This window comes from Dasypus novemcinctus, chromosome 5 (genome assembly GCF_030445035.2).
Source record: "Dasypus novemcinctus isolate mDasNov1 chromosome 5, mDasNov1.1.hap2, whole genome shotgun sequence".
In the NCBI taxonomy this organism is placed as follows: Eukaryota; Metazoa; Chordata; class Mammalia; order Cingulata; family Dasypodidae; genus Dasypus; species Dasypus novemcinctus.
In genome coordinates, this window is record NC_080677.1 from 57,802,243 (window position 1) to 57,829,181 (window position 26,939).

General features: G+C 40.5%; 1 protein-coding gene across 1 annotated transcript in view; it reads right to left on the bottom strand.

The window, feature by feature from the left end:
* Nucleotides 1–2,323: 2,323 nt before the first annotated feature.
* COL1A2 (collagen type I alpha 2 chain) overlaps nt 2,324–26,939 on the bottom strand; it is a 35,218-nt gene continuing 10,602 nt past the window's right edge. Inside the window, exons 12-52 of the mRNA XM_004470707.5 lie at nt 26,560–26,613; nt 24,841–24,885; nt 24,508–24,561; nt 24,362–24,406; nt 23,932–23,985; nt 23,308–23,406; nt 23,130–23,174; nt 22,942–23,040; nt 22,530–22,583; nt 22,299–22,406; nt 21,883–21,936; nt 21,673–21,771; nt 20,726–20,779; nt 20,169–20,267; nt 19,702–19,755; nt 19,153–19,206; nt 18,945–18,998; nt 18,637–18,690; nt 17,619–17,663; nt 16,434–16,532; nt 15,134–15,241; nt 14,374–14,427; nt 13,413–13,466; nt 12,678–12,731; nt 12,092–12,145; nt 11,892–11,999; nt 11,500–11,553; nt 10,617–10,670; nt 9,466–9,627; nt 8,612–8,719; nt 7,864–7,971; nt 7,425–7,478; nt 7,230–7,337; nt 7,025–7,078; nt 6,520–6,627; nt 5,994–6,047; nt 5,762–5,869; nt 5,172–5,430; nt 4,586–4,770; nt 3,519–3,761; nt 2,324–2,789 (exon numbers count right to left, since the gene is read on the bottom strand). Coding sequence (XP_004470764.1) covers nt 2,643–2,789; nt 3,519–3,761; nt 4,586–4,770; nt 5,172–5,430; nt 5,762–5,869; nt 5,994–6,047; nt 6,520–6,627; nt 7,025–7,078; nt 7,230–7,337; nt 7,425–7,478; nt 7,864–7,971; nt 8,612–8,719; nt 9,466–9,627; nt 10,617–10,670; nt 11,500–11,553; nt 11,892–11,999; nt 12,092–12,145; nt 12,678–12,731; nt 13,413–13,466; nt 14,374–14,427; nt 15,134–15,241; nt 16,434–16,532; nt 17,619–17,663; nt 18,637–18,690; nt 18,945–18,998; nt 19,153–19,206; nt 19,702–19,755; nt 20,169–20,267; nt 20,726–20,779; nt 21,673–21,771; nt 21,883–21,936; nt 22,299–22,406; nt 22,530–22,583; nt 22,942–23,040; nt 23,130–23,174; nt 23,308–23,406; nt 23,932–23,985; nt 24,362–24,406; nt 24,508–24,561; nt 24,841–24,885; nt 26,560–26,613 — 3,561 coding nt within the window. The 3' untranslated portion in view covers nt 2,324–2,642. The remainder of the gene's footprint in view (nt 2,790–3,518; nt 3,762–4,585; nt 4,771–5,171; nt 5,431–5,761; nt 5,870–5,993; nt 6,048–6,519; nt 6,628–7,024; nt 7,079–7,229; nt 7,338–7,424; nt 7,479–7,863; nt 7,972–8,611; nt 8,720–9,465; nt 9,628–10,616; nt 10,671–11,499; nt 11,554–11,891; nt 12,000–12,091; nt 12,146–12,677; nt 12,732–13,412; nt 13,467–14,373; nt 14,428–15,133; nt 15,242–16,433; nt 16,533–17,618; nt 17,664–18,636; nt 18,691–18,944; nt 18,999–19,152; nt 19,207–19,701; nt 19,756–20,168; nt 20,268–20,725; nt 20,780–21,672; nt 21,772–21,882; nt 21,937–22,298; nt 22,407–22,529; nt 22,584–22,941; nt 23,041–23,129; nt 23,175–23,307; nt 23,407–23,931; nt 23,986–24,361; nt 24,407–24,507; nt 24,562–24,840; nt 24,886–26,559; nt 26,614–26,939) is intronic.

Here is a 26,939-nt window from a genome sequence, read left to right on the forward strand (position 1 = left end):
TTATGATCCCTGCTGTTTAGTTTTCTCTATATAGCTTGGTCAAACATAACAATTCACTTTTGTCAGATTTAGAATGTTAGAGCTTCAAATGACTATGACAATTGCCTTCTCCCATTTTTCCCCAATTTGGTACACATCAGAATTTCCCAGAGTGCTTAAAAATACTGATTGCTTACTGTTGTGGTTTGTTAAAGACTGCCAATGCAAAATACAAGAAATGGGTTGGCTTTTTTGCAATGGAAATTTATTAGGGTAGAACTTAAAGTTCTGAGGTGGTGAAATTGTCCAAATCAAGGCATCATCAGAGATGCCGTCTCTCTGAATTGCAGCTGAGGGCTATCAGGCACATGGTGGCATCATCTAATGATGCTTTCTTTGAAGCTTAGCCAGTCAAGCTTGTCTCTCCCATTTCCTCCTGGCCTGTCTCTTTCAGCTTCAAGCTGCTCCCTGGGCCTAACCTCCTGGGGCCCTCATTGCCTCAGCTTCGGCCACTCCACAGATTCCAACCTCCAGTCGCTCTTTCAGCCGCTCTGGGTTTCTTTGTCTTTCTGCGACTGGAGGTGATCCTGGAGTCCTCTCTTACATGGCAGGGTAAAATGACAGCTTTCTCTGTGTTTCTCTGCTTTCAGTCATCAGTTTATATAAGACTCCATAAAAGGATTAGGACCCATCCTGCGTCCTGCAATCTAATCAACGACCCTTAACTGAAGTGGTCTAATCCAAAATGATCTAATCAATAGGTCCCTTAACTGAATATAACCAAAAGTTCCCACATACAATACACACACAGGTATGGGTTAGTTCAAGAACAAAATTTCCTGGGGTCCACAAATACTCAAACCAGGACACATACTAAATCCGAGTCTGCTGGATGAACAGGGAGTCTGCATTTTAGAGAGCATCCCAGTGTTTTGATTCAGGTGGTTGAAGGACCATAATTTGAGGCTACCACTTGCTTAGTAGACCTTGCTACTTCTTACAGTTAATGTTAGATTTTCATCATGTTTAGCCTTTTGCTTTTTAAAACTAATTGAATCTTGAGATGACTTATAACAGAAGGAAAATATTGCAATCACAATTATGTTCTGCAACAGGAAATAAGCTCTAAATGAATCTTAACATTTTACTTGACACCTTACTATGTTTAAGTATATTAAAGCTGTCACTGAATGGTGCAGGAGAGGAAAATGAACTTGATTTGGCAAATAGGTGTTCATGGTACTATTATCTTTGACTGTTTATGCTGATCGACAGCACACACATTACCTCTTAACAGGCAGTGTACTCAGTTGCTTACGATTAAGTGTATAACATTTTTACTGAATATTTGAAACTGTTTTAGTTAATAGTAAAAATTGTGCATAGACCAACTTTCAGCCAGTTTCAAATTGCTTAATGGATAAGCCCAAAATTTCTATAGACCTCTGCTTTTGTTAAAAAGTGCTTTTTATGCTTATTGTAGTAGGTCAACAATGCCATGTTGCTTAAGTATTAGGTATTTTGAGTAGGGCAAATGTTTAATAATGCAGAAAAGGAATCTCTCTCATATAGATATGGAATCTCATATAGATATGGAAACAGGTTCAGAAAGGTGATGTGTTCAAGGTCACTCAGTTTTAAGGAGCAGAGCCAGAAGTGGAGCGCAAATTTCCTGCAGCCTTGCTTCCTGCTCTTTCTACTACATGAACTACCCTATTTGCATAGTTATTATCTAAGAAGGGTCACTAGGATGAAGAGCTGGGAGCAATGCTATAATGCATATATATATTGCAAAGAGCATTTAAGCAAGGAATTTTACTCAATATTTTCTTTTGGAAAACCAAACATGCTTTATTTCATTTTTTTCACAATTTATTTAAACATCTCACATATACAAAATAGGTACAATTTAATTTTTCTGCTTGTTCAAGAAACAAGGCTTCTTCGGAACCATGGGAGAGGATGGAAATGAGACTGGCAAAGAACAAGTGCTGAATCTAAAGAGGAGGTCAATGTTGGGCAAATGATCCACATGCTTTTAACTGGGGACAAAATGGAAAATACTGATGCTAAGTCAAATGGGGGAAAAAACAATAAAATTCAATACAGAGCAGTATTTCTTCTCAAATTCTTCTAGCACCATCAACATTCAAGTATTTGAAATACTCTTAATTAGCACCTTTGCATTATGAACAAAACAAAACAAGTACCTCAGGTCATCTCTGTCTAGGTCAGCACCTAATGATGTGGGTCACACTCACAGGAAAGTGTTTTGAGGTAGTTTAAACCTTTGGAAGTTTGGGTTTTAAACTTCCCTCTGTGGAAGATATTCAGAAGCCACAAGTGGTGCAAAAGTTCATGGTTTTTATTTCATTTTTAATTTTTATTTTGGTTTTCTTACAAAGGTTGACATTTTCCACAAAAGGTGTAAGAGTGTTGAAAAAATTCCAAATCTTTGGGGAAGGGGGAAGAGGAAGAGGGCTTATTAAATTGTATTGCACAATGCTCTGATCAATCCTTCTCCTTCTCTTTTGCCCACAATTTAAGCTAGTAGAACTGCAGAAGAAAGGGAAGGATTCAGCTTTCAGTCAAAAAAAGAAGAAACGGCAAAGAAAGAAAGTTTGTTCGGATTCTTTTTTTTTTTAAATTTAGTTTGAGTTCATTTATTTGAAACAGACAGGGCCAACTTCCAATCTTATTTCTTGATCAGCGCCACCAATGTCAAAAGGTGCAATATCAAGGATGGGCAGGCGAGATGGCTTATTTGTTTTGTACTCGATGATTGTCTTTCTCCATTCATTTGTCTTTCTCTGTTTAAAAAAAGGCGAGGGGGGGGAAGAAAAAGGATAAATAAAGCAGCACTGTTTCTGAATCTAATAACCTCTCTACCTTAACTTTTATAAGAATCACTTTTTCTTGCCTATCAGTATTATCCTTAAAATGTATATCCCAGATTAACAGCAGCATCAAGGGAATTTTTTAGGGGGAGGACTTCCCAACCAGGCTCAATTTTCTGTTGTTGTTGTTAATACTTCACCTCATTCCAAGTGATTTATTTCTACAATATCCCTTGCAGCACTGGTGTATATACATGTGTGTTGTGTGTGATAGGAAGGAGTTGAGTGGGTCTTCAATTCATAGCATATTTTTCCATATTGTAGGGAAAGCAGAAAGAAACAACTAAATATAGGCCATACTGATAAGTCATTAAATACATATGACTGTAAATTATAGCATGGCCCCTTTTAACCTCAATTAATTTTAAGTTATGGGTATACATCACCACTTAGAAAATTCATGTTAAAAGAAACACAACTAATGCATAAATATGGTATATATGAAAAACTATTTCAGAAGGCAAGATATGATAAGAATACTCTGGATTTACCATTTGATTTTAAGTAAATACTTTTATAAAAAAATATCAAATAAGTTAGGTCTCCTATTCATCTGTTCATTTAATGGCCAAGCTAGAACCATCTCCCTCCCTCCCTCCCTTTCCAAAACAAATGCCATTCCCATATTCCACTTTTACTTACAGAGCAGCCATCTACAAGAACAGTGTAAGTGAACCTGCTGTTGCCCTCAGCAACAAGTTCAACATCATTAGAGCCCTGCAGGATGACGGCCTTTTTCAGGTCACCAGTCTCCTCATCCATGTATGCAATGCTGTTCTTGCAGTGGTAGGTGATGTTTTGAGAGGCACGGTTGGCCAGCAGGCGCATGAAGGCAAGTTGAGTAGCCATTTCCTTAGAGGTTACTCCTTCTTCATTATATTCAAACTATAGAGAATAAGATGGAAATTCCACTTAAGTGAAGAAGGACTGGGGCTTAGACCAAAAGTCAAGTTAAAAAAATAAAGAGCGGGGAGTGGTGTAGCTCAATGGTTGAGCGCCTGCTTCCCATGTACAATGTTCTGGGTTCAATCCCCAGTACCTCCTAAAAAAAATAAATAAAAATAAAAAATAAAAAGCACTTTATTGCTATTCTTGTAGTCTGGAATAGGAAGGAATAATGGGCTCAGATCTCAGCCTTAAAAAAGGTACTTTTAAAGGAAACTCAATGTATTTGTCTTTTAATCATTGGTTACCTAGAATGGACAAGTAACCAGTTAGCCTCAGCCAAGGTCATCTAAAATGGTACACGCTTCAGTTAAGCCTTTATGTGTGTGCTTTTTCTCTAGAATAAAAGAGCAAGGAGGTGGGGATTCTGACCTCTTTATTTTTCTGTAATTCCCACCAGTAGGCATTTAATAAAATTGGTGGAAAATTTTGATTAAAATTCAAAAAAGTTATTTCCGTTCTGAAAATGCATATGCCTATATGTGGGTCTATAGGCTGGTCCCTGCTGTTTCACACTAAATGACAATCAGTTTCTTCAATGATGATCAATTAAGTCAAATTCAAATAACAACATTGAATCATATTGATGTGCCCAATCAATCCATCTTTTAATGTGTAAAGCAGAATTGGAAATTTGAGAAATGAGCAGGGACTTTAAAAATAAGCCCATTTTGATAAAGGATTGAAATGCAGATAATTATGAAGTAGACAATCCTAACAAAATGTTATTTAGTAGAAGAAGGAACATTGGTAGGACTTCTTACCTGGGTTCCACCATTGATAGTTTCTCCTACCCAGACGTGCTTCCTGGCCTTGGAGCTCCTGTACCTGTTCATGGCTGGGATGCTTTCAGTTTGGGCCCGAATGCAGGTTTCGCCAGTAGAGAAATCACAGTATACTTTGATGGCATCCATAGTACATCCTTGGTTAGGATCAATCCAGTAGTAACCTTTTATGCAAACAAGACCCGGGTCATAAAACTGCTCATTGAGTGGAGGATATGTTCTAATTTTTAGCCAAAGATATTGATTCCCACATGTAAAGTTTTGATCATACTATTAAATTATCTACCCCACATTCAATCTATTTTCAAGATTTAGTAGTTTCTCTCTCTCTCTCTTCTCCAGATTCCATGACAAAGAACAAAATATACACTAAGAGAAGTTTGAAAATGTGCTAGATGGGAGAAGAAAATGAAGCTTCATTAATTGCAGTTTTACACAATTCATTTTTCACCCAAATACATTTTAGTTCTAAAATGAAATACTGTTAGGACTATGCATGTGGGAACTGATTTTGAAAAGTCCAACTTGTGAGAAGAGTCAGTCTGGTTTGGGCATCTTGACCTACCGCTGTTCCACTCTGGGTGGCTGAGTCTCAAGTCTCGGCAGGTGCGAGCTGGGTTCTTCCTAGAGCCTTCAGGAGTAAGAAGGGTCTCAATTTGGTTGTTGAGGGATTTCAGGGTAGCATCAACTTCATAATCCTTGGGTCTGAGGGAAGGTGGTGAGCGAGGCTGGTCAGCCCGGTAGAAGTCTCCTTCATAACCAAAGTCATAACCACCACCACTTGCGCCAGGAGGGCCAGGAGGTCCGGGAGGACCAGCGGGGCCCTGCAAAGGTGAAAATGAGAGGGGAAAGGAGGGAGGTATTTAAATTTGGTTTTAGTGAGAGACATCAATGACAGCAAACTTTCAACTGAGCTTCGCACAAAAGCACGTACTACTAAGTAAGAGAAATAACGTAAATAAATAACTTGCTCCCAGGCACACATGCAGATATGGGCTTGAAGGGCCTATTGTATATAGGCAATTTTAGCATTGGATAGAAAATGTATTGAAGTGAGATTGTTTTAATGTGTTTTCATAACTGTCTTAGTTCATTTTGAGGAAAATATTGCTTAGGTCAGTGATGCCCTTCATTATTTCCCAAAATGATACTTACGCTAGGACCTTGGCTACCCTGAGAGCCACGAATGCCGGCAGGCCCAACTGCACCAGGATGTCCAGTGCGACCGTCTTTGCCAGCAGGACCAGAAGGACCAGCAGGGCCCTGAGAAACAAGGATACCAAGTCCGTGTGAGTTGGTGAAAACATGCAAAAGGGGGCAGAGCCTTGAGGCTCATAGCCCGCCTTGGCCTCTACTTCAGAAAGAGACCCCTCTTAGATTGACCTACCCTAGGACCAGCGGGACCCACAGGGCCAGGAGAACCTTGATCACCATGTTGACCCTTTAAAGAGAGAACAGGAAGAATCACACTTTCAGAACACAGGTCAATAAATAGATTTTTCTTTTTTCAAACTGAATGAACAAACTTTAGTTTCCATGGACTTTGGATTGAGAAAATTGAAAATGTAAAGTGGGGCTCTTTTCTCCCATTATATCCATTATATTCAATTATTTCTTCCACATGGTATTTCAGCAGTGTGGTATTAGTCATTCTTCTAATTATATTTAAGAGGGACTGAAGGACATTGTTGCCAGGAGATTTTAATATACGTACAGTTCCATCTCCTCTTAACCCTCACCTTTTGGTGTTGGGATGAAAGAGTTTTATCTCGAAGGGATGAATTTAACCAGAGAATAGGCACTAGGTATGATGTAGGAAGTGTTGAAACAAAAGCAGTGAGAATGAGGGAGACCGTTTTGAGTTGAAGGTCTTTAAGAGTACTGTACATGCCGGACGGCCACGATTTACTTACAGCGAGACCAGGGAGACCCTGCAATCCATTGTGTCCCTTTAAGCCAGGAAGACCTCTGGGCCCCTTTTCACCAGGCTCCCCCTTATCGCCTCGAACACCTTGTGGGCCCTGGAAAGAGAGAAAAGGACAAATAGGACATTCACATTAAAACAAAGTGACCATCACTTTTCCACAAATACTGTTTAATCTGTTTGCAGAAGTAACTCGTCATGCAAATGAAGAAAAGCCAGATGGGTGCTACTGTCATCTCTAAGGCTCTTATTTCAATCTGCTTTCCTTGGCTTATCTGTAAAGTAGCTAGGTATTTGTGATGGGTTTAATACAAACAAGCAGAAAAGACTTAAAATATATCAAGCTATTTGTAGCAATTCTCAACATAGAAGGAAGTTCTTTTATTAAAAAAGTATGAAGCCTGGCCTGTATGTTATTTATTTTCTTAATGAGAAAACCTGGAGTGATCCTGTCTCAGTGTTAATTTGTACCGAAATCATCATTATGTACATACGCTAGGACCTCTAGGACCGACAGCACCAACGGGACCAACGGGACCGACAGGACCCTGTGAATTGGGAAAGAAAAATATAACTCATCAGCTGCATTTAAGATCCCCTTCCCCGTGCCCCACCCCCTCAGTCCCAAGGGTGGAGAGGAAAAAGGAAGTGAAGCCCATGAGGACATCAGCATTAAGGGGCTGAGATGTGCAGACTTACAGGTTCTCCACGGTTTCCGTGTTTGCCAGCGGGACCCACGGAGCCATGAGGACCGGGCGCGCCGGCAGCGCCAACGGGCCCAGCATTGCCAGCGTAGCCACGTTCACCCTACCACAGGCAAAACAAAGCTTAGCTTAGATCTAACCCGCATTCTAATTGCTTTTAAATTAGAGAGAGATGAAGAGGGGCACTGACCTTGTGTCCAGGGAGACCATCACGGCCTGGGGGGCCATCATTGCCAGGGTTGCCCTGTGAAGACAGCCATGTATTAAGGTATGTGGTGAGGGCCTGCTGCCCGGCAGCCCTTGTTCTGACTCGCCTGCCTTCTTCACTCCCAGTGCTCAGCAGTGCACCCTTTTTCAGACTATTAAAACTTAGGAACAAGAATCTGCCAATCTAAATTTTTTAGAGGTGCTTTAAATGTCATGACCCAATATTGAAGTGTGTGATCAAAGACATCTTCTCATGCCCAAGTGATTTTTAATATTTTCAATATGAGGAGTGGTCAGCACATATAGATTTTATCGCAATATAGAAACAGACCACCTCGTTCAGACCTTCAGCTCACAACAAAAAGTTACTCACAAAGGAAATACTGGTCTGTTTTGTTTTACAAACCAAGTGTTGGACTCACATCTCGGCCAGTCTCACCAGGAGCACCGTTGACTCCAGGACTACCCACAGCACCAGAGGGACCACGGGCCCCAGGAGGGCCTGAGATGCCAAGAGGACCAGGCTCACCCTAAAGAGGCAGAGAAGATAAAACAGTCATTGTCTCATTGGGTTGTGTGCTATCCTCACCCTCCAAAACCAACCCTAGCCAGGAGATTCCGGTTTGAAAGCAAGAAGGTCAATTGAATTTGAGTGGGCCACAAGATGGTAGGAAGTGTCATCAGTGATCACCCTCCCTCCCCCACACTTAGATGGTCAGCTTTGTGTAACTATGGCATATTGGTCTACACAAGGAGAACCTGGTTTTTTCACTATCCCAAATGAAATGAATTCATCAAGTTGAGAGAGTTTGGGAAATAAGATGGTTCCATGTTGCTGTCAAGTATAAGGTGTAATGGAATGATTCAGAACTTCCAGATTTTCATTCTTCCCTCAGGATAAACGATGCCAGCATTTCATATTGCAGAGGAGTAAATGCAATTAGAACAAAATTCATTCAGCATATTGTTAAGCTGTGTCTTTATAGTGTGTGCCTAAGTTAGGTGGTATTAAAGCGTCTTAGGTAAGTGACATGTGATCTGTATAAAGAAAATGTGATGAATAAAAATCTTAAGTGGAGTCATTCAGTGATCAATCTGTCACATTTGAAGTGGCAGCTTTAAAAATCTTTCATTATGTTAATGAGAATCAGAATGGTGTCAACTACTCACCACAGCTCCTGCAACACCTGGTAGACCACGTTCACCACGAGAGCCTGGGAGACCCAGGATACCAGGAGCGCCAAGAAGACCCTGAGGACCTGCAGTACCTGGAGGCCCCTAAAAAAGAGGAAAAACACTATTAGAGGCACGACCCTAGGTGATAAGAAAAGTCTGGCTTGAGGATTGTGGGAGAGTGCCATCCACAATGTAGATCATGGCTAGTGACTTCTGATTAGTAGGGCAAATCCTTGGATTCTTTTCTCTAGTGATGACAATGAGCTTGCATCTTAGCTTTTACAGATTACCTTAACTTGGTTTCTTCTTGAGAACAATGGTACAAAATCTAAAAAATATGTGGTTGAGATTAATGAAGCCATCTATGGTGGTGGGGGAGTTTTATAGGTCTGTGTAGGGAAGTAAACTTTGGCCTTGGGCTGTTAAATTGAACCAGGGCTGAGACAGCCAAATTTCTGAGTAGTAATAATATGATCAATACAGGCTTAAGGAATTGCTGGCTTACTACGGCTGATTAATTTTCAGAAGGATGGCCATGACGATGGGATTCTGAAGGCAGTGGGAATCTGTTCCAACCCTGGAACCAGGAAGGGATCCCCCAATAGCTTAAAGGGTGATTCTGATAAAATTGTTCTCTCAGTGCCTGTCGTCCCCACCTAACACCTTGTGAGGATGTGCTGAAGCTATGGCACCTCAATATCTGCTTGAAAGATTCTGTGGCTCAACTGAGCTCAGTTTGAGAGCTTATAATACTTATCCACAGACATATGGCACTTAAAAAATTTATGTGAAGGTTTTATTTTACTTCAACACAAGGTATTAAAAAACAGGAGTTTGAAAACACTTACAGCAGTACCAGGTTCTCCGGAAGGACCCTTCTCACCAGCAAAGCCAGGGGGGCCACCTGCACCTGTTTCTCCAGTTCGGCCAACTGGACCTTGGTCGCCACGAGGACCACGGAGCCCTTCTTTACCAGCAGCACCAGGTGGACCGGGAGGGCCAGTAATACCCTGTGAGCAATTTACAAGGTCATTTACTTTCAGTTAAACAACATGAACTTGGAAGAGAGCAGCAGAGGCTCTAGAGATTAAGATGGAAACAGCATGAAACAACAAAATAATATCCTGGCCATTATGAGGAAATGCTTAGACTTTTAACACTCTTGTAGAGAGAAGCAATTGTCAACTCCCTTCTTCTGAGGCTGTAATGAAGCAAATGATTTGAGGCAGGGTCTGTGACAAATTTCCATGAGAAAAGGCAGTGTCCTGCCACCAGTAGCCTGGCACATTGGAATAGAACTATGTAGAGTTACAAGAGTTAGTCATAAATGAATGTGTTTTGGGGTTTCAGAGGACTCTGCCCCAAAATCTTTCTGAAGAAAGCCAATACTGGCATTTTGTTCCTAATTGAGGAATCACATATGCTCTCACCTGGGTTCAATTAAATGCCTACAGGAAATAAAGATTTTTCTGGTAAGAACCTGTAAAAGGATTCCAAGAAACCAACATCTTTGCTATTTCTCCCCTGAAAACTCAACCAGAAGACTTAATCCTTGGTAATTAATTAAATTCTCTTGACTCCTGACAGGAGAGTCTGAATCAGAATTAAATTAGAGGCCAAATCACCTTTAAATTCAGGAACAATTATACATTAACAATGGAGGTAGAATGTTGGCCATAAAGGGTAATTAGATATAGAAATATCTATGTGACTAAAGTTGTTCTGTTTTTTTGTTTTTTGTTTTTAAATTTTAACAAAGAGACCATGCCCCCAAAAGGAGACTGATATTTGCATGAATAAAAGCCTCTTAAACTGATATTATAAAATAAAATTTGTGATGGTTTTTGCTTTAATGGTTCAGAAAAACTGATTTCAGATGAGGAAAGTAATAGCAAATATTAGTAACATGTTTTCATAGAGAGTTTCTTACAGGTTGTCTACCAGATACCAGGTCTTTGGGCTAGAGTTAATGAAGACGTGTTTGAAGTGATTTACTTACAGAGGGTCCGGGGGGACCAGTCCGTCCAGCAGCACCAGGGAAACCAGTAACACCCTAAGAACAAAGCACATTAAAATTCCACAGTCAACACCAACTCTAGGGTTTTGGGTAAGATGGGAACATCTCCTTTGGGAAATCCTCAATACATATGAGCAGGGATGAATTCAGGAGTGAGGAAACTAAGCAGCTTCCTTAGGGTATGATTTAAACCGGGACCCTAAAGTCCTTCTTTCTCCACACATTTTCTCTACCAATAAGCCCGGAGGCTGTAGTGCCCACATTTTGCATTAAGGCCTTGATGACACACAAGATTTGGGTCATTTTGAAATGCTAATAAATTATCTGATGGTGGGTGGTAAGGACAAGAAGATGAGACACTATGCCCTTATTACACATTATTGCATATACATTAATATATTTATTTACTTGACAAGGTGCAAAAAGAATGGGCATCAAATAGGTAAATTTTACAGAGGAAGGTACAATGAAAGACCTAAAGCATTAAATGCTATCTAGTGAGATAAGGAGTTGGTAGAGTTCAATCCTGGGAGCTCTGGACCTCTAGAGCATCAGGTAGAAGAAGGGGGGAACTAATGAAAGGTTAAAGGATGATAAAGAAATATTTTATCCATTTCACATTTCATGGACCCTGGTCAATCTTTGTTATTACCTCAAGCAACATACACAATATGTAATCCTGCTGGGATTACATTAACATCCCATGTCCCCAACCTCAACTTCAATGCCAGAATTGCTCTGATTAGCATTAACTTGAATTTCAAGTGTCTCCTTATCAGAGTCTAGATTTAGCAAAAGTTTCAAAAGTCATCCTTCATGGATTCAGCAGAAAGAAAAGTAAACAGAGTCCATTCTCAGTACTCACAGGGGGGCCGCCATCACCTCGACCTCCAGCAGGACCAGGGGCACCATTTGGACCCTAAATGGAAACAAAAGGATAGGGTCAAATCACAAAACAAATATACTATTCTTCAAAGCATATCCAGAAAGATAAAAATGATTCTGTGCCATATAAAATAAATGCCAGTTTCCTTACTTCAATATTGCCACACTCAAGGGGTCACTGAAGAATTATATGACGATCTCTATGAAACTCATAAACTTTAAACAGCATGCAAATATTAATTCTTATTCTTTACCATCTTTTATGTGGAATATTCCCTGGTGTACAGTAGACACTTGGTCAGTGAATGTTGAATGATAAGATCTCAGGGGTAACCACACAGGCTGTGTGAATCACGACTGAATTAAACTTACAGATGGACCAGCAGCTCCAACGGGTCCTGTGGGGCCAGCGATACCATTTTCGCCCTTAGGCCCTTTGGTTCCTCTCTCTCCTTTAGCACCAGGTTGACCAGCAGCACCCTGTTGGAATTGACAGCTGTAGTTCTGGTATTCTACTCATTCTACTCCCCAAATTAATGTCAACTGAATTATCTTCATTACATGATACTCACAGCAGGACCAGCAAATCCATTGGGGCCAGCAGGACCAACCTCGCCACGTTCACCCTAGGTGGGAGAAGGGATTTATTTATTATTATTATTTTTAAAGATTTATTTCTTTATTTCTTCCCCTTCCCCCCTGGTTGTCTGTTCTCTGTCTATTTGCTGTGTCTTCTTTGTCTGCTTCTGTTGTTGTCAGCGGCATGGGAATCTGTGTTTCTTTTTGTTGCGTCATCTTGTTGTGTCAGCTCTCTGTGTGTGCGGCGCCATTTCTGGGCAGGCTGCACTTTCTTTTGCACCAGGTGGCTCTCCTTACAGGGTGCACTCCTTGCGTGTGGGGCTCCCCTACGCGGGGGACACCCTTGTGTGGCAGGGCACTCCTTGCACGCATCAGCACTGTGCATGGGCCAGCTGCACACGGGTCAAGGAGGCCCGGGGTTTGAACTGCAGACTTCCCATGCAGTAGATGGACACCTTAACCACTGGGCCAAGTCCGCTTCCGAGAAGGGATTTAAAAAACATCTCAGCAACCATAGGTTTGTCCATGTCTAAAAGGAGTGAGGTAGGAGAGTTCAGAAGTACCCAGGTTTCTACTTACAGGGGTACCACGAGGACCAGAAGGACCAGCGGGACCAGCAGCACCAGCTTCACCCTATAATGGGACCAAAGATGACTTTGTTAATGTGACCCACAGAGATGCTCAAAAAGTGGGAGGGAGGGAGAACAGTGGTTAACAGTAGTAGGCTATTGTCAGTTTGCAGCTGCCTCAGGAGAGATTCTTAACGTACATGATGCACATGGCAGAGGGTGAAATGAAGTGGGTTCTTACTCTACTTAAGGTTGTAATCACTTTGGGGGTTGAAATGGTACTCTTGTGTACTTGCAGAAGCACTGTAACTTAGTGCCCAGAATACCAAGAGGACATTTTGATTTTTTGAAGGACACAGGGCTGATCTGTTTGCTGCAATCTTTCCAATACAAAAAATAAGTTCTAATTTAAGTGGACTGTTCAGTGTGAAATGGGCACACTAGGTATTTTACAACCTTTTTTTAAATTGAAGGCTTTGAGGAGGCTTGGTGCCTTCTTTTGTTCTATTGTTAATAGGCAACTTTAAAACAAATGAGAGAGATTATAGATCAGATAACTGGCATATCTATAAGGAAGCAAAAGAAAACTTTAGATACCCTACATTTGTTTCCTGCTAGCCTCTCACAATAGCTGCATTTCATAAAAAGTGGACTACGTGGGGCTTTTTGGGACTAGGGCAGGCTGGAAAGTTTAGATACTGCTATTGCCTCAGAGAACTGCAACTCAGTGAAAATGCATGCTTACCCGGTCACCAGTGGCTCCAGCAGGACCAGGGGCACCTATAGCACCAGGAGCACCCTAGTACCGAAAAGGAAACATGTGTTACCAATAAGAGCCCATCTCATCCAAAGGAAACCTTGTCATTGCCCCTTCCCATGCTTACACAGTAACTGAACGTCTTTACTGCACACTGTTTAGACATCAAGAAAGCCTCTATTACATTTCAGCTCCAATAATCAAGACTACTAGAAGCTTTCCTCAGGAGGACAGTATTTGGTAGTAAACATTGTGGAAATGTATAGGTCAAGGGCAGTTTGGAATTTGAGAGCTCTGAACTCTCTACTCTTGTAAAATTCCCTGGAGAGCAGAAAATGAGTAGCCTTGTTTAGAACTGTAGGGACTGTGTGATTTCAAGGAAGGACTTTTCTTGAATGTGCCACAGTGGGTTATTAAGATATGGTGGGAAGAAAGAACTAGGGCAGCCTGTGTCCTGGAAGAGCCATTATAACACCCCAGGTTAGATTAAAATACAGTTACGGAACTATCTTTGGCATCTCCATCATGTTACTAGCTAATCTTTGGGGCTGCTTTCTGAGTGATAAAATTCCTAGGGCATATATTTTAATAAATAGAACTTAGCGAGTGTGGCTTCTTAAAATGTAAGAGAAGTATTGCCTTTTAAAAATTATTTTAACTTAAAGCAGTCATGAAAGGTTCAATTAAACCTAGAGCTTCTGGTCTGTAGTCTGTTGCTGGAATAGTTAATGACAGGGAAAAAAGAAAATTCTGGCTGTTTCTTTAAAGGGAAGTTTTCTTCTGGAACACATAAAATGATGTTATTAGACACAGATCCAAGAAAGGAATGGGGCACTATTTTGATATACTTGAATTCTTCTTTTGTCAGTTCTATTTTGGAAAACCCAATTCAAAGTAGGTGAAATGTAAAAAACATAATTTACGTACAAAGAAACAAAATTCTACTCACACGAGCACCATCTCTGCCTGTGGTTCCAACTTCACCTCTGAGACCAGTTTCACCCTGGAGTTACAAAGCAAGGAAAACGTTCTGTTCTCTAATGAATTTTTGAATAAATGTTACTCTGAAGTGCTTTTATAGAAGCTGCTATAATACTTTCAGTCATTTAAGATCCCTAGTAAGGTCCCTATTCCCTACCATTCTATGGATGTTGAGCAAGAGGAAAAATTTAGAAAAAATAATTTAAGACCCTTTCTAGATTATTGTTAAAGACTTTTAAAAATTTCCACACACCCTCTTGAAGCATTATCAAGCAAGGTACAAATACATGTGGACGGACTTAAAATGCAACATTACCATGGGCTGCAAGGCCTGATCGCTCTTATGGCATAAGTAATGCAGCAGCACGGTTGACAGCTGTTCAATATAGTTTCTTCCCATTAATTAGGGCAGGATGAGGCATTATTGCTAGTGGCATTAAAATGAGCCTCATGTATTACTCAAGGCCATCTGTTGGCGTGAAATTCCATGGTAGCAAGGAATTTTGCCAGATTAGTGAGTTTAAAATATGTAGGTCCTGGGTGGCAAAAGGAAATATATATGGATAGATATCAAAATGCTACCATTCCATGTGCCAAGAATTGTAAAAGCAAACAAACAAAAAACAAGAAACAAACAAAAAAACCACAAAACCCAGGGCATCCTTCTGCAGCCTTCTTTGATAGAGTTCATCAACAGTAGGTACTAAAGTGCAACACTGAGTGCGTACCTTTTCTCCCTTGCCTCCAGGGATGCCAGCTCCACCTCTCTCTCCTGGGAGTCCACCAGAACCAGATGGACCGGCAGTGCCTGGAGCGCCGACTACGCCAGGTTCACCCTTGAGTTAAACACACGTGGAATCAATTATTTCAGAAAATGAATTACACTCTTGAAGAATTCCAATTTAACATTTAATAGAGACTTTTTTCGCCTGCCTAGAAACACAGAGGAAGTCTACTGAAAGGGGAAGAATGTAACAGAGGGAGATGCTGTTAATGACACAGTGAATAAAAAGAAGAAGGCAGTGGCAGTGTGTGGCTCTGACCCTCGATAACTTGCTCTCAGTCTTAAATAAGACAGGCATGAGAAAGAAGAGGATAAGACAATGGGCTCCAGAGGAGAAGTCACTTAGCCCAGACAGGAAGCATGGAAAGAGACCTCAACAATTGGGAAAATAGTTGCATTTTAATCTCAAGAGTGGGAACTATAAATTCCATTTTTATATAAAACCTTGTAAAAGTACTTAAAACCTGTTGGGTAGCTAAATCTCTTTGAAAGTACTTCTACTATCTTACAGAACCATATTTTTCCTTTCTTATATCCTCTTTCCTTCTTATCCTTTTGTGTCCCCCCCCCCCGCAAAAAAAAAAAAAAAAAATCCTTCCACATGCAAAAACCCTTTTTGCAGATAATCTTTGGAGTTTCCACCCCGAAAAGGTAATATGAGTTACTTTCTATTTATTGTGGTTCAAAGTAAGCCCTTTTTCAAAAATGTGTAATTCTATCTATTTTAAAATCTGATTCACAGGTTATATTTTGGAACAGAAGATTTCAAGGTTATGTTTTAGGGGTAAATGTACTCTCCAGGTACTTTCTATCATAATAAATTCCCTTATTATTAAAATGTAGGCTGCTTTTTGAACTTTTACTCTATGAGATGGCATGCTGAGAAGGTAAAGTTTTATGCTCCAAGAATAATGTCCAAACGTATATGATGCTTCTAGTTTAAAACAGAGCAAAACAATATCATGAGAAAGGGGTGAAAACCCGTTCAAATCCAATGATGCTTGTAAAGCACTGGGACAACCTCCTACCCTCCCCCCCCTCCTCCCTCCCCCCCCATCCCTGTGCTGTTTTCCCTTTGAAATAATTCAGGTTCACTGGAATCAGATTGTTATTTACTAAAATGAAAATCATCACAGAACTAAAAAGAAATAAAAATATGAAACACAATTCCTTTATTGTAAAAGATTTGCTTATTCTTAGGGTAGGCTGGGTCAAACCAGCAACATGTAAGGTAGATTTCTTACCTTGTTTCCATCAGGCCCTGGGGGTCCAGAAGGACCTCTGCTTCCAATGGAACCAACAGGACCAGCTGCACCGCTCTCACCTGGGGGGCCACGCTCTCCCTACAGGGTTGAAGGGAATGCTGCATCATTCGTTCCTTTCAGAGATACTGTTTTACACACCAGAGGCACCCTTGTTTAGCCCTGCAGTTCTGGTGTAGCCAGTTATTAGCAAATGACAATTCCTTTTTCCCCTTGTAAAATGAAGGGATGAGACGAGATCCTCTCTAGAGTCTCACTCAGCTCTCATGTTCTACAACTCCAAAATCTGTGGCTTCTAGAATGTAATAGTCAACTTTTAGATATAATTTCTTTTTTTTTTTTTTTGTCTTTTACGTGACAGATCCCATGGATAAAAATAGATGACAGGTATATGCAGTATTCATAGGGCAAGACTGTGTCATTTTAGCTGAATAGCAATGCCAGGTAGATAAGATTATTCTCATATTGCATCCCTCCCATCTACAATCATAAACAACAGAGGAGATAATTCTATATATGCGTGTATAAACATATATTTATATCCCCCCAACTTGTATCTAAATATCACATGACATAGCATTCCACAGGTCAGAATATTTATTACTTGGATGCACACTGCAACTGTTTCAAAAGACATTGTTAAAACCTTGGATCTATGTTAATGACATGAAATTTGTTTGGGCTTCCTAGATATGTGGAAAGTAGTCATATAAAGGAATACTTCAGGCTTAAACTAATCATTCTAATATTCTGATGACCACAGAAACATTAAATTTAGTTATTTTATTTTTCTTTATCAGATTAGACTCATAATTTCACCTTTAGATTGGCTATCAACACACATTGCAAAAATTAACTTTTAGTAAAAGATTACTTTTCCTTGGCTCAGGCTAAGCCACTGTCATAAATATATTATACCTGTCTGTATAAATTATGGTATATAATAAATACATTAGTTCATTTGTTTCTTATAACCATGTGACTTTTGAATAGGCATTGTGAGCAAGTAAAAAAAAGTCTACTATCGATTTAGGAATCTTGACACTCTCCACAGATTATATATTGACTATAGAAGAGTGTTGCAAGGTCATTAGTCGCTATAGGAGAAAGTGCAACCACTTTTAAAACCACATAGCCAGAAGTTCCTGAAAGTTAATTAACACTTACTCTTGGACCGGCAGGACCAGGGAGACCAAATTCACCATGGAGACCCTACGCAAAGCAAGATAATAAATAAAGCATGAAATTCATATATGATCTCTAAACTCATTTATGGTTATGAAATTTAAAAAGATTTTAAAGGGCAAAATAGAACTGAAAAGGCCCTGCCCATGTGAATGCACAAATACACCGGCTATTAAGCATAAGAGAACTTTCATTTGTGTACAGAAAGATACCGAAAGAGAGAATTTCATTGATATCAGAGATAAATGCCTATCCCAGAACCTGTTACCAGAAAATGTAAGTCTCCCATGGTTTAGTTTATTGCTTTTTAAAAAGTGACAAAACAGACTATCTCCTTTGGTACTATGATAAATAATAATGAACAATATCAAACATTGCCTATTTTTAGCTATATAACAGACTGCCTTCTTAATAGAAATTATCATATTCTTCACATTACCTAGTTAATTGTATACCCAAGTGTATCTCCTTTATTACTGACCAGCTGTCTCCTTAATGCACCCCACTGTTGACAAAGGAGACCAGGCCACAGAATGTAACTGAATCGAGGCACATTTATCACAATTACAGGGGAAATGACTCAGAGATCAGGCTCTGATTGTGGGATAGCAGTGTCATGTCTGAATGCCAAGAAAAACATTAAAAGCAATTTTTCAGGCCCCAGTTTGATGTAAAATCAGTGCATTTACGTTTTCACTATGGGGAAGGAAATAATTTGTATTTTCACATTACCGAGAACAATATAAGTAAAGCTATTACATGAAATAGTCACTGATACGTTTTATGCTCATAATGGGATATGTTTCATTCAATCCTTAAAACAAAAGTAAAATGAGTAACTTGGATCATTCTCTCCATTAGCAATAACATAAATAGAACACTATTACTAACATATGAAATACGAAGTTTCCTTTTCCGTATTATAATTGCACTCTAGTCGGGTATTTAATAGGGGAAATTCCCAAGTTTAGGTGAATTCCCTAGCACTTGTTTTACTCACTCTTTCTCCTGGTTTGCCTACTTCACCAGTTGTACCTGCAGGACCAGGCAGACCCTAGACAAAAAGAAATACAAGTCTCAATCTTATGACTATATTCAGGGAGTTTGCTATTAATTGGGATGGGGGGAGCTAACTGATACCAACACGATCACTATTCTGTGTAATTAAAGTGTTACTCAAAAGTTTGCCTTGAAAAAATGCAAAATCATTGTTTTGGCTCTGAGATCATATTTTGTGACATGAGGGGAGAGTGTACCGTGGCTTACAGGTGACCAAAGGCAGGATTTTACATGTTTTAGTCAACTTACCTGGAAGCCTGGAGGACCAGCAGGACCCTGTTCACCTTTCCCACCTTGGACACCCTGAAAGCGATAGGAGAGAAAGCATAAATGAGGAGGCGTGCCCGCATGGCTGTAGAGCTATACAACTTTTGGACAGGAAACCAGAAGAGTGGTCATTTTGAGGAAATCAATGCATTCAGGTACAGAAAAGAACACGAGTGGAAGAAATACTCACTTGTGGTCCAGGAGGTCCCTGAGCACCATTGTTTCCATCAGGACCTGGAGCACCCTAAAAATGTTTAACAGAAAGACTCATGGTTACAGGGGGGCAGGCACTTTAAGATGCCTCAAAGCCTCATGCATTACTTCCTGAAAACAAGCTTGTCATGTTTAGCATGAATTTAATGCCTTGGAGGTTCCCTGGCAAGGCCCAAATATTGCCTACTAACTTTTGAGATGGCTCAAGGGAAGCCCATGGATGGAGGGCAATTCAAAAAAAGCCAGGGAATGCTACTAGCATTCATACCCCTTTACCCACGGGATGAATACAATAAAATAACAACGAAATGCTGCCGTAAATACTTTTGACTTAACATACATTCTGCCTTGTTATAGTTCATAGCCTTCTAAGTGTGGCTAAAAAAAAAAGACATCTCATAATGGTAAAAAGACCCTTAGGGATACTGTCTTGGAAAAAAGTGATGGAATGATGTCAGGGGGCTTCTAAGTACGTATGTCTTTAAGTAAATGCTACATGAGGAGAGCTAAACAGGTTAGTACCTACCCGATTACCAGCAAGACCGGCATGACCTTTCTCACCAACTTTGCCAGGATCACCCTATAATGACAAAATACAAATTACAAAAATAATAATAACCAGACACATTTAATATCTAATTAACCATGATAATTTTGAAATGCTACTTTCTTGCTTGCTCTTGTGTTTTACCTGACATTGCTAGTCCTTGAATCCCGTTATCTAAGGAACAATCCAGCATTGCCCATATATGATAAGGTGGCTAGAGATGGCAAGCACACCTGTAGCTACAAAGCATGTGACTCAGGAGGTGGGATTTTCAACAGGTGTAAATGATATATTGGAGGTAAACTCTTAACAGAAAGGGACCTGCTGTTTTCTCCTCATGAAAGAAACCATCTCAAGGTAGACCAGAATGAGGCAGGAGAGAAATATAGTTTTGGTGAAATGAGGCAACAAAGTGCTGAGGTTGAGAAGGTTGTGGCGATTCTTACCGTGGGGCCTTTAGGTCCAGGGAATCCGATGTTGCCAGCCTCTCCTCTTGGTCCAGCTGGGCCAACGGGGCCAGGCCTGCCGTCAATACCAGGGAGGCCCTGAAACCAGAGTTTATATAAGGTTTATAAGGCATCAACACGCTCTCACAAACTCAAGATTATGATGCTGCTACGTGATGAAACAAGAACTGTTTTCTGAATGCATTGGGATTCTTGTATAAAAGCGATAATTGTGAATCCATTTTGCAGTTCTAGGTAGGATGTTATGCAGCCAATTCAGTCTCACACGTACACAATTTCCCTCTTCCCCCTTTCTTTTCATACCCTTGTCACCAGCTTCAATTTTCCCTACCATGTTTTTCTCTTCCCTTCTTTCCTTTCAGCCCTGTGTTCATTTGGACTAGGTAATTACAATTCATTACTTTATGTTCCCCAGATGATGTATGTGGCTGATATTTATTTTCAATGTATTCCTGTATAAATAAGCCACAAAATAAACTTGATAAGAGTGCAAATAAGTGTCCTTGAGAATATAATAGAAAATGAGCAGTACTTACCACGGGACCTTCTTTACCAGCTGGGCCAACATTTCCAGGAGATCCGGGAAGGCCCTATAATATAAATGAGGATGCTTTCATCCTGGCACTTAACGTACATTCTCTAGGCTGAAATGAATTGAAATCACACAAAACACTCCCCCCACCCTTTGTTCGTTGCCTAGGGTAAATCAAAACTATTAGCCAGTAGCTGGAATGGTGAAAAGAGCTCTGAAATCTTTCTTCTTTCCTTTTTTTTTGGGGGGGGAGGGGTGTGCTTTTCCTTTTATTGGATTTGGTGCCACTGAATCAGTTTCCTGATAATTCAAGAAACTGTTAAGCAACATACTATATGGGTCACACATTTCATTGTATTTATCTCATAATAGAAAAACTAATACTTTTAGTAAACAATTTTCAATGTGAAATTTTTATTGCTATATTTTGGTGCCCCTATTGCTTATTTATGGTACAATTACAATTGCTATTCATCCATAAGATAATAAAGGCAAAAAATTACTCTATTGTTATGGATTGGAGTGTCTACGGATCTAAAGGTCATTTCTCCATAGCTAGTGTGATGGTGAATACATTATAGTACTTTCTGATTGCTGGAAAATGACTTCACTTCTCAGTCTAATAGACTAATAATGTATAGTCCTAATATATTTCATGAGCACCTTATATAAAGCTCACAAATTAAGCTAAAAGATTCATGCTGTTAGGAGAACCAGCTCAATATGGTATATTAAAATAGATCTATTCTCCTGAAAATCTCAGATAGCCATTGAATTATTAGTAATAAACAAGAAATTTATGAAGTAACCAAAAACATAAATAGGCAGCCATCAGCAAACCTACTGAATTTACTATTGATTTTTTTTACAGTTATTTTCAAATATTAGTGAGGTCCTTTTAAGAAGAAACAGTGCCAAGAGTGGCTTGCTCAGAATCGTTTTGGAACTTACTCTGGGTCCCATGAGACCGGGCTCCCCAGGGCGACCGGGATCTCCATTGGGGCCTCGGACACCAGCAGGGCCGCTTGCACCACGACTACCAGCAGGGCCCTGGATTAAAAAAGGGGGGGGGGGGGGAGAGGAAGGAAGAAGGCGCTGAAGCTAATGACACTACCAGAAGCATTGAGTTCCTTCCCAGGAAATGAGTGACTGGCAACTTACCATGACGCCAGCTCTGCCATCAGCACCAGGGAGACCACGAGACCCAGGACCACCCTAAAAAACAGTATATGAAACCAATGAGAATTAGGGAAAAGCCTTGAATCAGATGTGGCAGAATTTTTTACAACATTGGCTAGCATGCAAGGAATCTAGATATGAATACAAACTAAACTAAAAAAACTTTACCCAAACCCCAAAGGAATGTGTGGATGAGAATTCCACAAAAGTCAGCCAACGCTGTTTCCAGACCAATTTTATAACATACCAGATTGACAGCTATTGATTTAAAAAAGCAGATGGGAAGCAGATGCTTCCCCAGTTTAGCCAATGCGCTCGGTAATGTTGACCCATTCCCTGGGAGGGGCTCCATCCCACGCCTCTGGCCGGCCCGACTGTCAAGAGCATTTGGAACGTACTCTCAGCCCAGGAGGTCCTGAGGGGCCGGTGGATCCAGCTTCACCATTCGCGCCTCTCTTTCCTTCTTCACCACTGGGGCCAGGAGGACCCTGGGGTCCAGCAGAACCCTGTTTAATGAGAAAAACAAAAGAGGAGGGAGTAGAGGGAAAAAGTTTTATATCATATCTAGCTAAAGAAACAAGATAGGAAAAAACACAACTCCATAAAATTGTGGCTACAGAACTACTTACAGGCTCGCCCTTGTTGCCACTCTCTCCTTTGGAACCAGCTGGGCCAGGTTCACCCTAGAAGCCAATAAAAACAGTGGTCAAATGACAAACATTTGTCAAAACTCTGGCAGACAAATCTCTTGGACATGACTTATGGATCGAGGTAAGGAGAGAGTCAGGTTCTCTAAGGTATGTGTCCAGTTCTTAAAGGGCCCACTGGGGAATGGTCTTGGTTGAAAGGACAAGGCTGATATTGGAGACTTTGCCTCATGCACCTTGGGTAATCTCTTGGCTGCAGCAGGAGGGGTGTGTCTGCACGGGTGAGAGAGGGAGGGAGTGGACGTGCAAATACACTGATACCGGAAAATGAAAATGCAGGAGAAAGACAAGTGACAGTAATCAAACTACAAGAGGCACAGCCGTGGCCACGTACCACAAGTCCTCTGGCACCAGTAGCACCGACAGCACCAACAGGGCCAGGGATACCACGGGGTCCAGGGAGGCCGGGGGCCCCAGCAACACCGGGCAGGCCCTGTGAAGGAGAAGGCAGCTTGGTCCATCACGAGCTGACTGGCTGAGGAGGCCGCAGGCAGTTAAATGTCCTTAAGACCATATACTCACAGCAGCACCCTTAGACCCAGTAAGGCCGTTGGCTCCAGGGTTACCCTTTGAGGAAAAGGAAAAGAGGAAGGACATCAGTTGATAGGAATAGTTCTGTTCTTCTTTACCCCCACATGCATTCTCTTTTCTTTTCTTTTTTTTTTGGATGAGGGAGGATAAGGACTTCACGGCTACTTACAGGAGGTCCCACGGGGCCAGAAACACCTGGAAGACCCTGTTCACCGCGGGGACCAGCAGGACCGGCAGGACCAGGGTTACCAACAGGTCCAAGTTCACCCTAAAAGAGGAAATGACCCCACGGAGTTAGCCAGCAAATAATGAGCAGTGTATCTCTGTTTTTAGGACACAGGTCTTGGGGAATTTCTTCAGGATTGCAATCATTTTTCTTATCTAGCTCAGTACAACAAGCCCTAGGTTTGATTTCCTATTTTCGAGTCTGGGTCTGCCATCTTGGGTGACAGTGCTACCTTTTGTCCTGCCTCTGATTCCGTGGTAGAGAGGAGAAAGGGAGAGAGACGCTGGGGCTCCATCAGCAGTCCCTGCTAATTTGGTAGTATATTCTAGAGGGACCCATGGAATCCATTTCTATGTCGCCATTCATATCTATACTCATGGTGTCAAGTGCAGAGATGGTCCATTTCAAGCTCGGAGTGGGAAAACTGGTTATTCTGTACCCACTCTGAGGGAAGGGTCTAGTTAAGGGAGCTGGCCTGTAATTACCTCTCTGTGTAACACAATTACTCTTTCACATCATAATAAAATGTTTATCAAATGTAATGACAACAGTCACCAGTGTTTTTACCTTGGGGCCAGGGGCACCTGGGAAGCCTGGGGGGCCAGCAGAACCCAGGGGACCCTGAAATCAAAGCATAACATTGTAAGAAATTTCCTCCCAGTGAATTACCAACACACAACAACAAGAGTGGATCAAAGTGCCTTAGAATGGCTTGATCTTATCAAATATTGGCAAAGAGAAAACTGACAGGTAGTCTGTCGTCATTAGGAAGGGATGTCAAAGGGAAAATATTTAGGTACATAAGATAGGGCAGATTTTACTTTATGCATCAATGAAAAGCCCTGGGGATAGTACTTATAAATGGAATCCTTCAAAGACCTCACAGAACATTTGGTGAAGTGTCTACAATGATGTATTTTGAAGGTGATTAATAAAGAGTTTAGCTCCCATGCCGCCCTCTCCAACTTCTTCCAAATTCCCAAGTGCCAAAACTTACAGCAGGACCCAAAGGACCCACACTTCCGTCACTTCCACGGGCACCCTATGTAGAAAATAAAGAGGAAGAATCAAGGGGCAAGTTAACTACCAGGTAGCAGAATATTTTTTACAAGGATGAAAATGAACAAAAATGGAAGCACTTACAGCTGGACCAGGGGCACCGACACGTCCTCTCTCACCAGGAAGCCCACGGGCTCCCTAGAAGCAGAAACATTTTCAATGAAATCCAGAATGCAAATTTTGAAAAAGTCACAGGCATCATTTGCTTTGCCCAATTTCTAACATGTGCTAGAATCCACCAGAAATAAATAGGTCTTGTTCTAATTCCGACTAAAAGGTAATAGATTTCAAGTAAGTATGCAGAAGACTATTTGAAAAATATCAAAGAACACATTGCTGAGGGAAATAGTAATTAGCAATAACACTAAAGAAAGTCCAGCTAGCAAAAAGTGTAGTTTTTCGGTAGCCAATACTTACAGTTTGACCTGGAGTTCCATTTTCACCAGGGGCACCAGGTTCACCCTACATGGAAAAGAAGGATTGAGCATTTGTTTGTTATAATTACTAATCTTTTTCCTGATTGTGCCATATTACCCTATTATCACAATTTGAATTATTCGTACATTTTGTAGCATCTCTTACACATATAGACTGTTTCTCAATTATGCCAAATGTAAATTAAAAACAACTCAGCTAAAATATGGATTCTTATTTTGATGATACCAAGTATCAAAGGTACGAGGGAGTTGGGCTTGAGTATTCCTTCCCTCACTCCCCAATTCCCCCTTAGATTCTGGATATCTTTGGACTAGGCTTATATATTAGAAATTATTTCATAGAAAGAGCCGACAAAGGACAAATTTTGCTCAGCATAATCATATTTGCCCTCTTTAAAGTTATTTTGAACACACAAATTTTATTTTGATAAAATATGCATGAAAATCTGAAGCTTCATACTATTTTTTAGAGCTCTCATACTTACTTCCAGTTTATACTGTTTTCCTGAGAAAAATTAATACATAGTGGTGGCGGTGGGGTGAGTGTACGGCTATGTAAAAGAACTTTTCCTTCAAGATGATCTGATTTAGATGTAGAAGAAACACGGTTTGGGAGGCCATTTCATGGTCATTCATTTCTAGGATTCTATAGGAAGGGCATTATTTGGAAAGGAGAACTGGAGCGGGAGTCAGGAATTCTAAGCTATTTCTTTCTACTAGATATGCGGCTTCAAACAAGTCACCAGCCCTCCCTAAGCCTCAGTTTCCCTCATCCTCAAAATGATAGTCTCCAAGTTTCCTTGCAGCTCTAACATTTTATGATGCTGTGATTAGTAGTCTGAGCTATTATGTTAGGCTCTTGGGAGAATGAGTGTGACCTTATCCATTTGTGTGGCAGCTGGAAAGTTAGAACAGATTCTCCATATTCATGTTCGCTTCTCGTCCCACTAGTATTCGTTACTCATTAATTTGTAATTACGTTGGTATTCACTTTAATATCACATTATCTCCTTAATAGGAAAAAGAACATTTTATAGTTGAAAATGCTGTCACAGAAGAGCCTAGCCAGGAGATAACACACTTCTGAGACTTTAATTACCTAATTAAAAATTTTTTGAGTGTGCACAGATAAATCACAGGAAAGAGGTTGAAAAGAGTACTGTGACATGAATGTACCTGTCTAATTAATGCACGGTAAAGGGGAAGTTACAGTTTAAAACAACATCTAGTGTTCTAATTTCTGACTCTATGTTTATTTACTATTATTTTGGCTGCAGAGATCTGTTGAAGTTACAGAGGTGGAAAGGAAATTGAGAAAGAAACTATTGGTAGTACTGCCTTTTAAGAAGTTGAAAACGTGGCAATGTATATATATAAGCTTTTGTCATTTTAACTATTTTAAGTGTGCAATTCAGTGTCATTAATTACATTCACAATGTTGTCAACCATCTTCATTATCAACCACCAAAACTTTTTCATCACCATTATTTTTATCTCAATTGTACAACAGATATTGAATTAAACATATAGTATTAATAATTGGTCTTTTATCACAGAATCTCATAGTCCCTGCCATTGAGGGATCTGAAGCCTTGGAGAGGAAATAAGAGACTTTCTAGAAGATGGGGAGTCCTCAGTAAGGACATAGTTTTTGACAGCTGTGGAGGGGACATGTCAGTGTTTCTCATTTAGTATTTACCTTCACACCTGGAGCCCCAGCCTGTCCCTTCAATCCATCCAGACCGTTGTGTCCCTGAAAGGTGAATCCTTATTATTAAAAGAATGTTCTTCTTTGCTGTTTGATCAAATCAAGTACCTGATATTTTTGCAACTCATCTCTCCTGTAGTGAATCGAGTATCTGCTACAGTGGAACAGAAGCCCAGTGTTCCAGCTAGGATGAACTAGCTTGACTGCCCTAGTCACGTAACCTCCTTGCACTTGGGAAGTTAAGGTTATAGTCATGTCTCTTCCAACTTCATGTTTTAAGACGGTGGTAAATATCCACTCATGTTCTAGCCAGGTTTTAATGCAGGAATCCCTGATTCTCAGTAGGTAAGGAGAGACTGAAAAAACTCCAC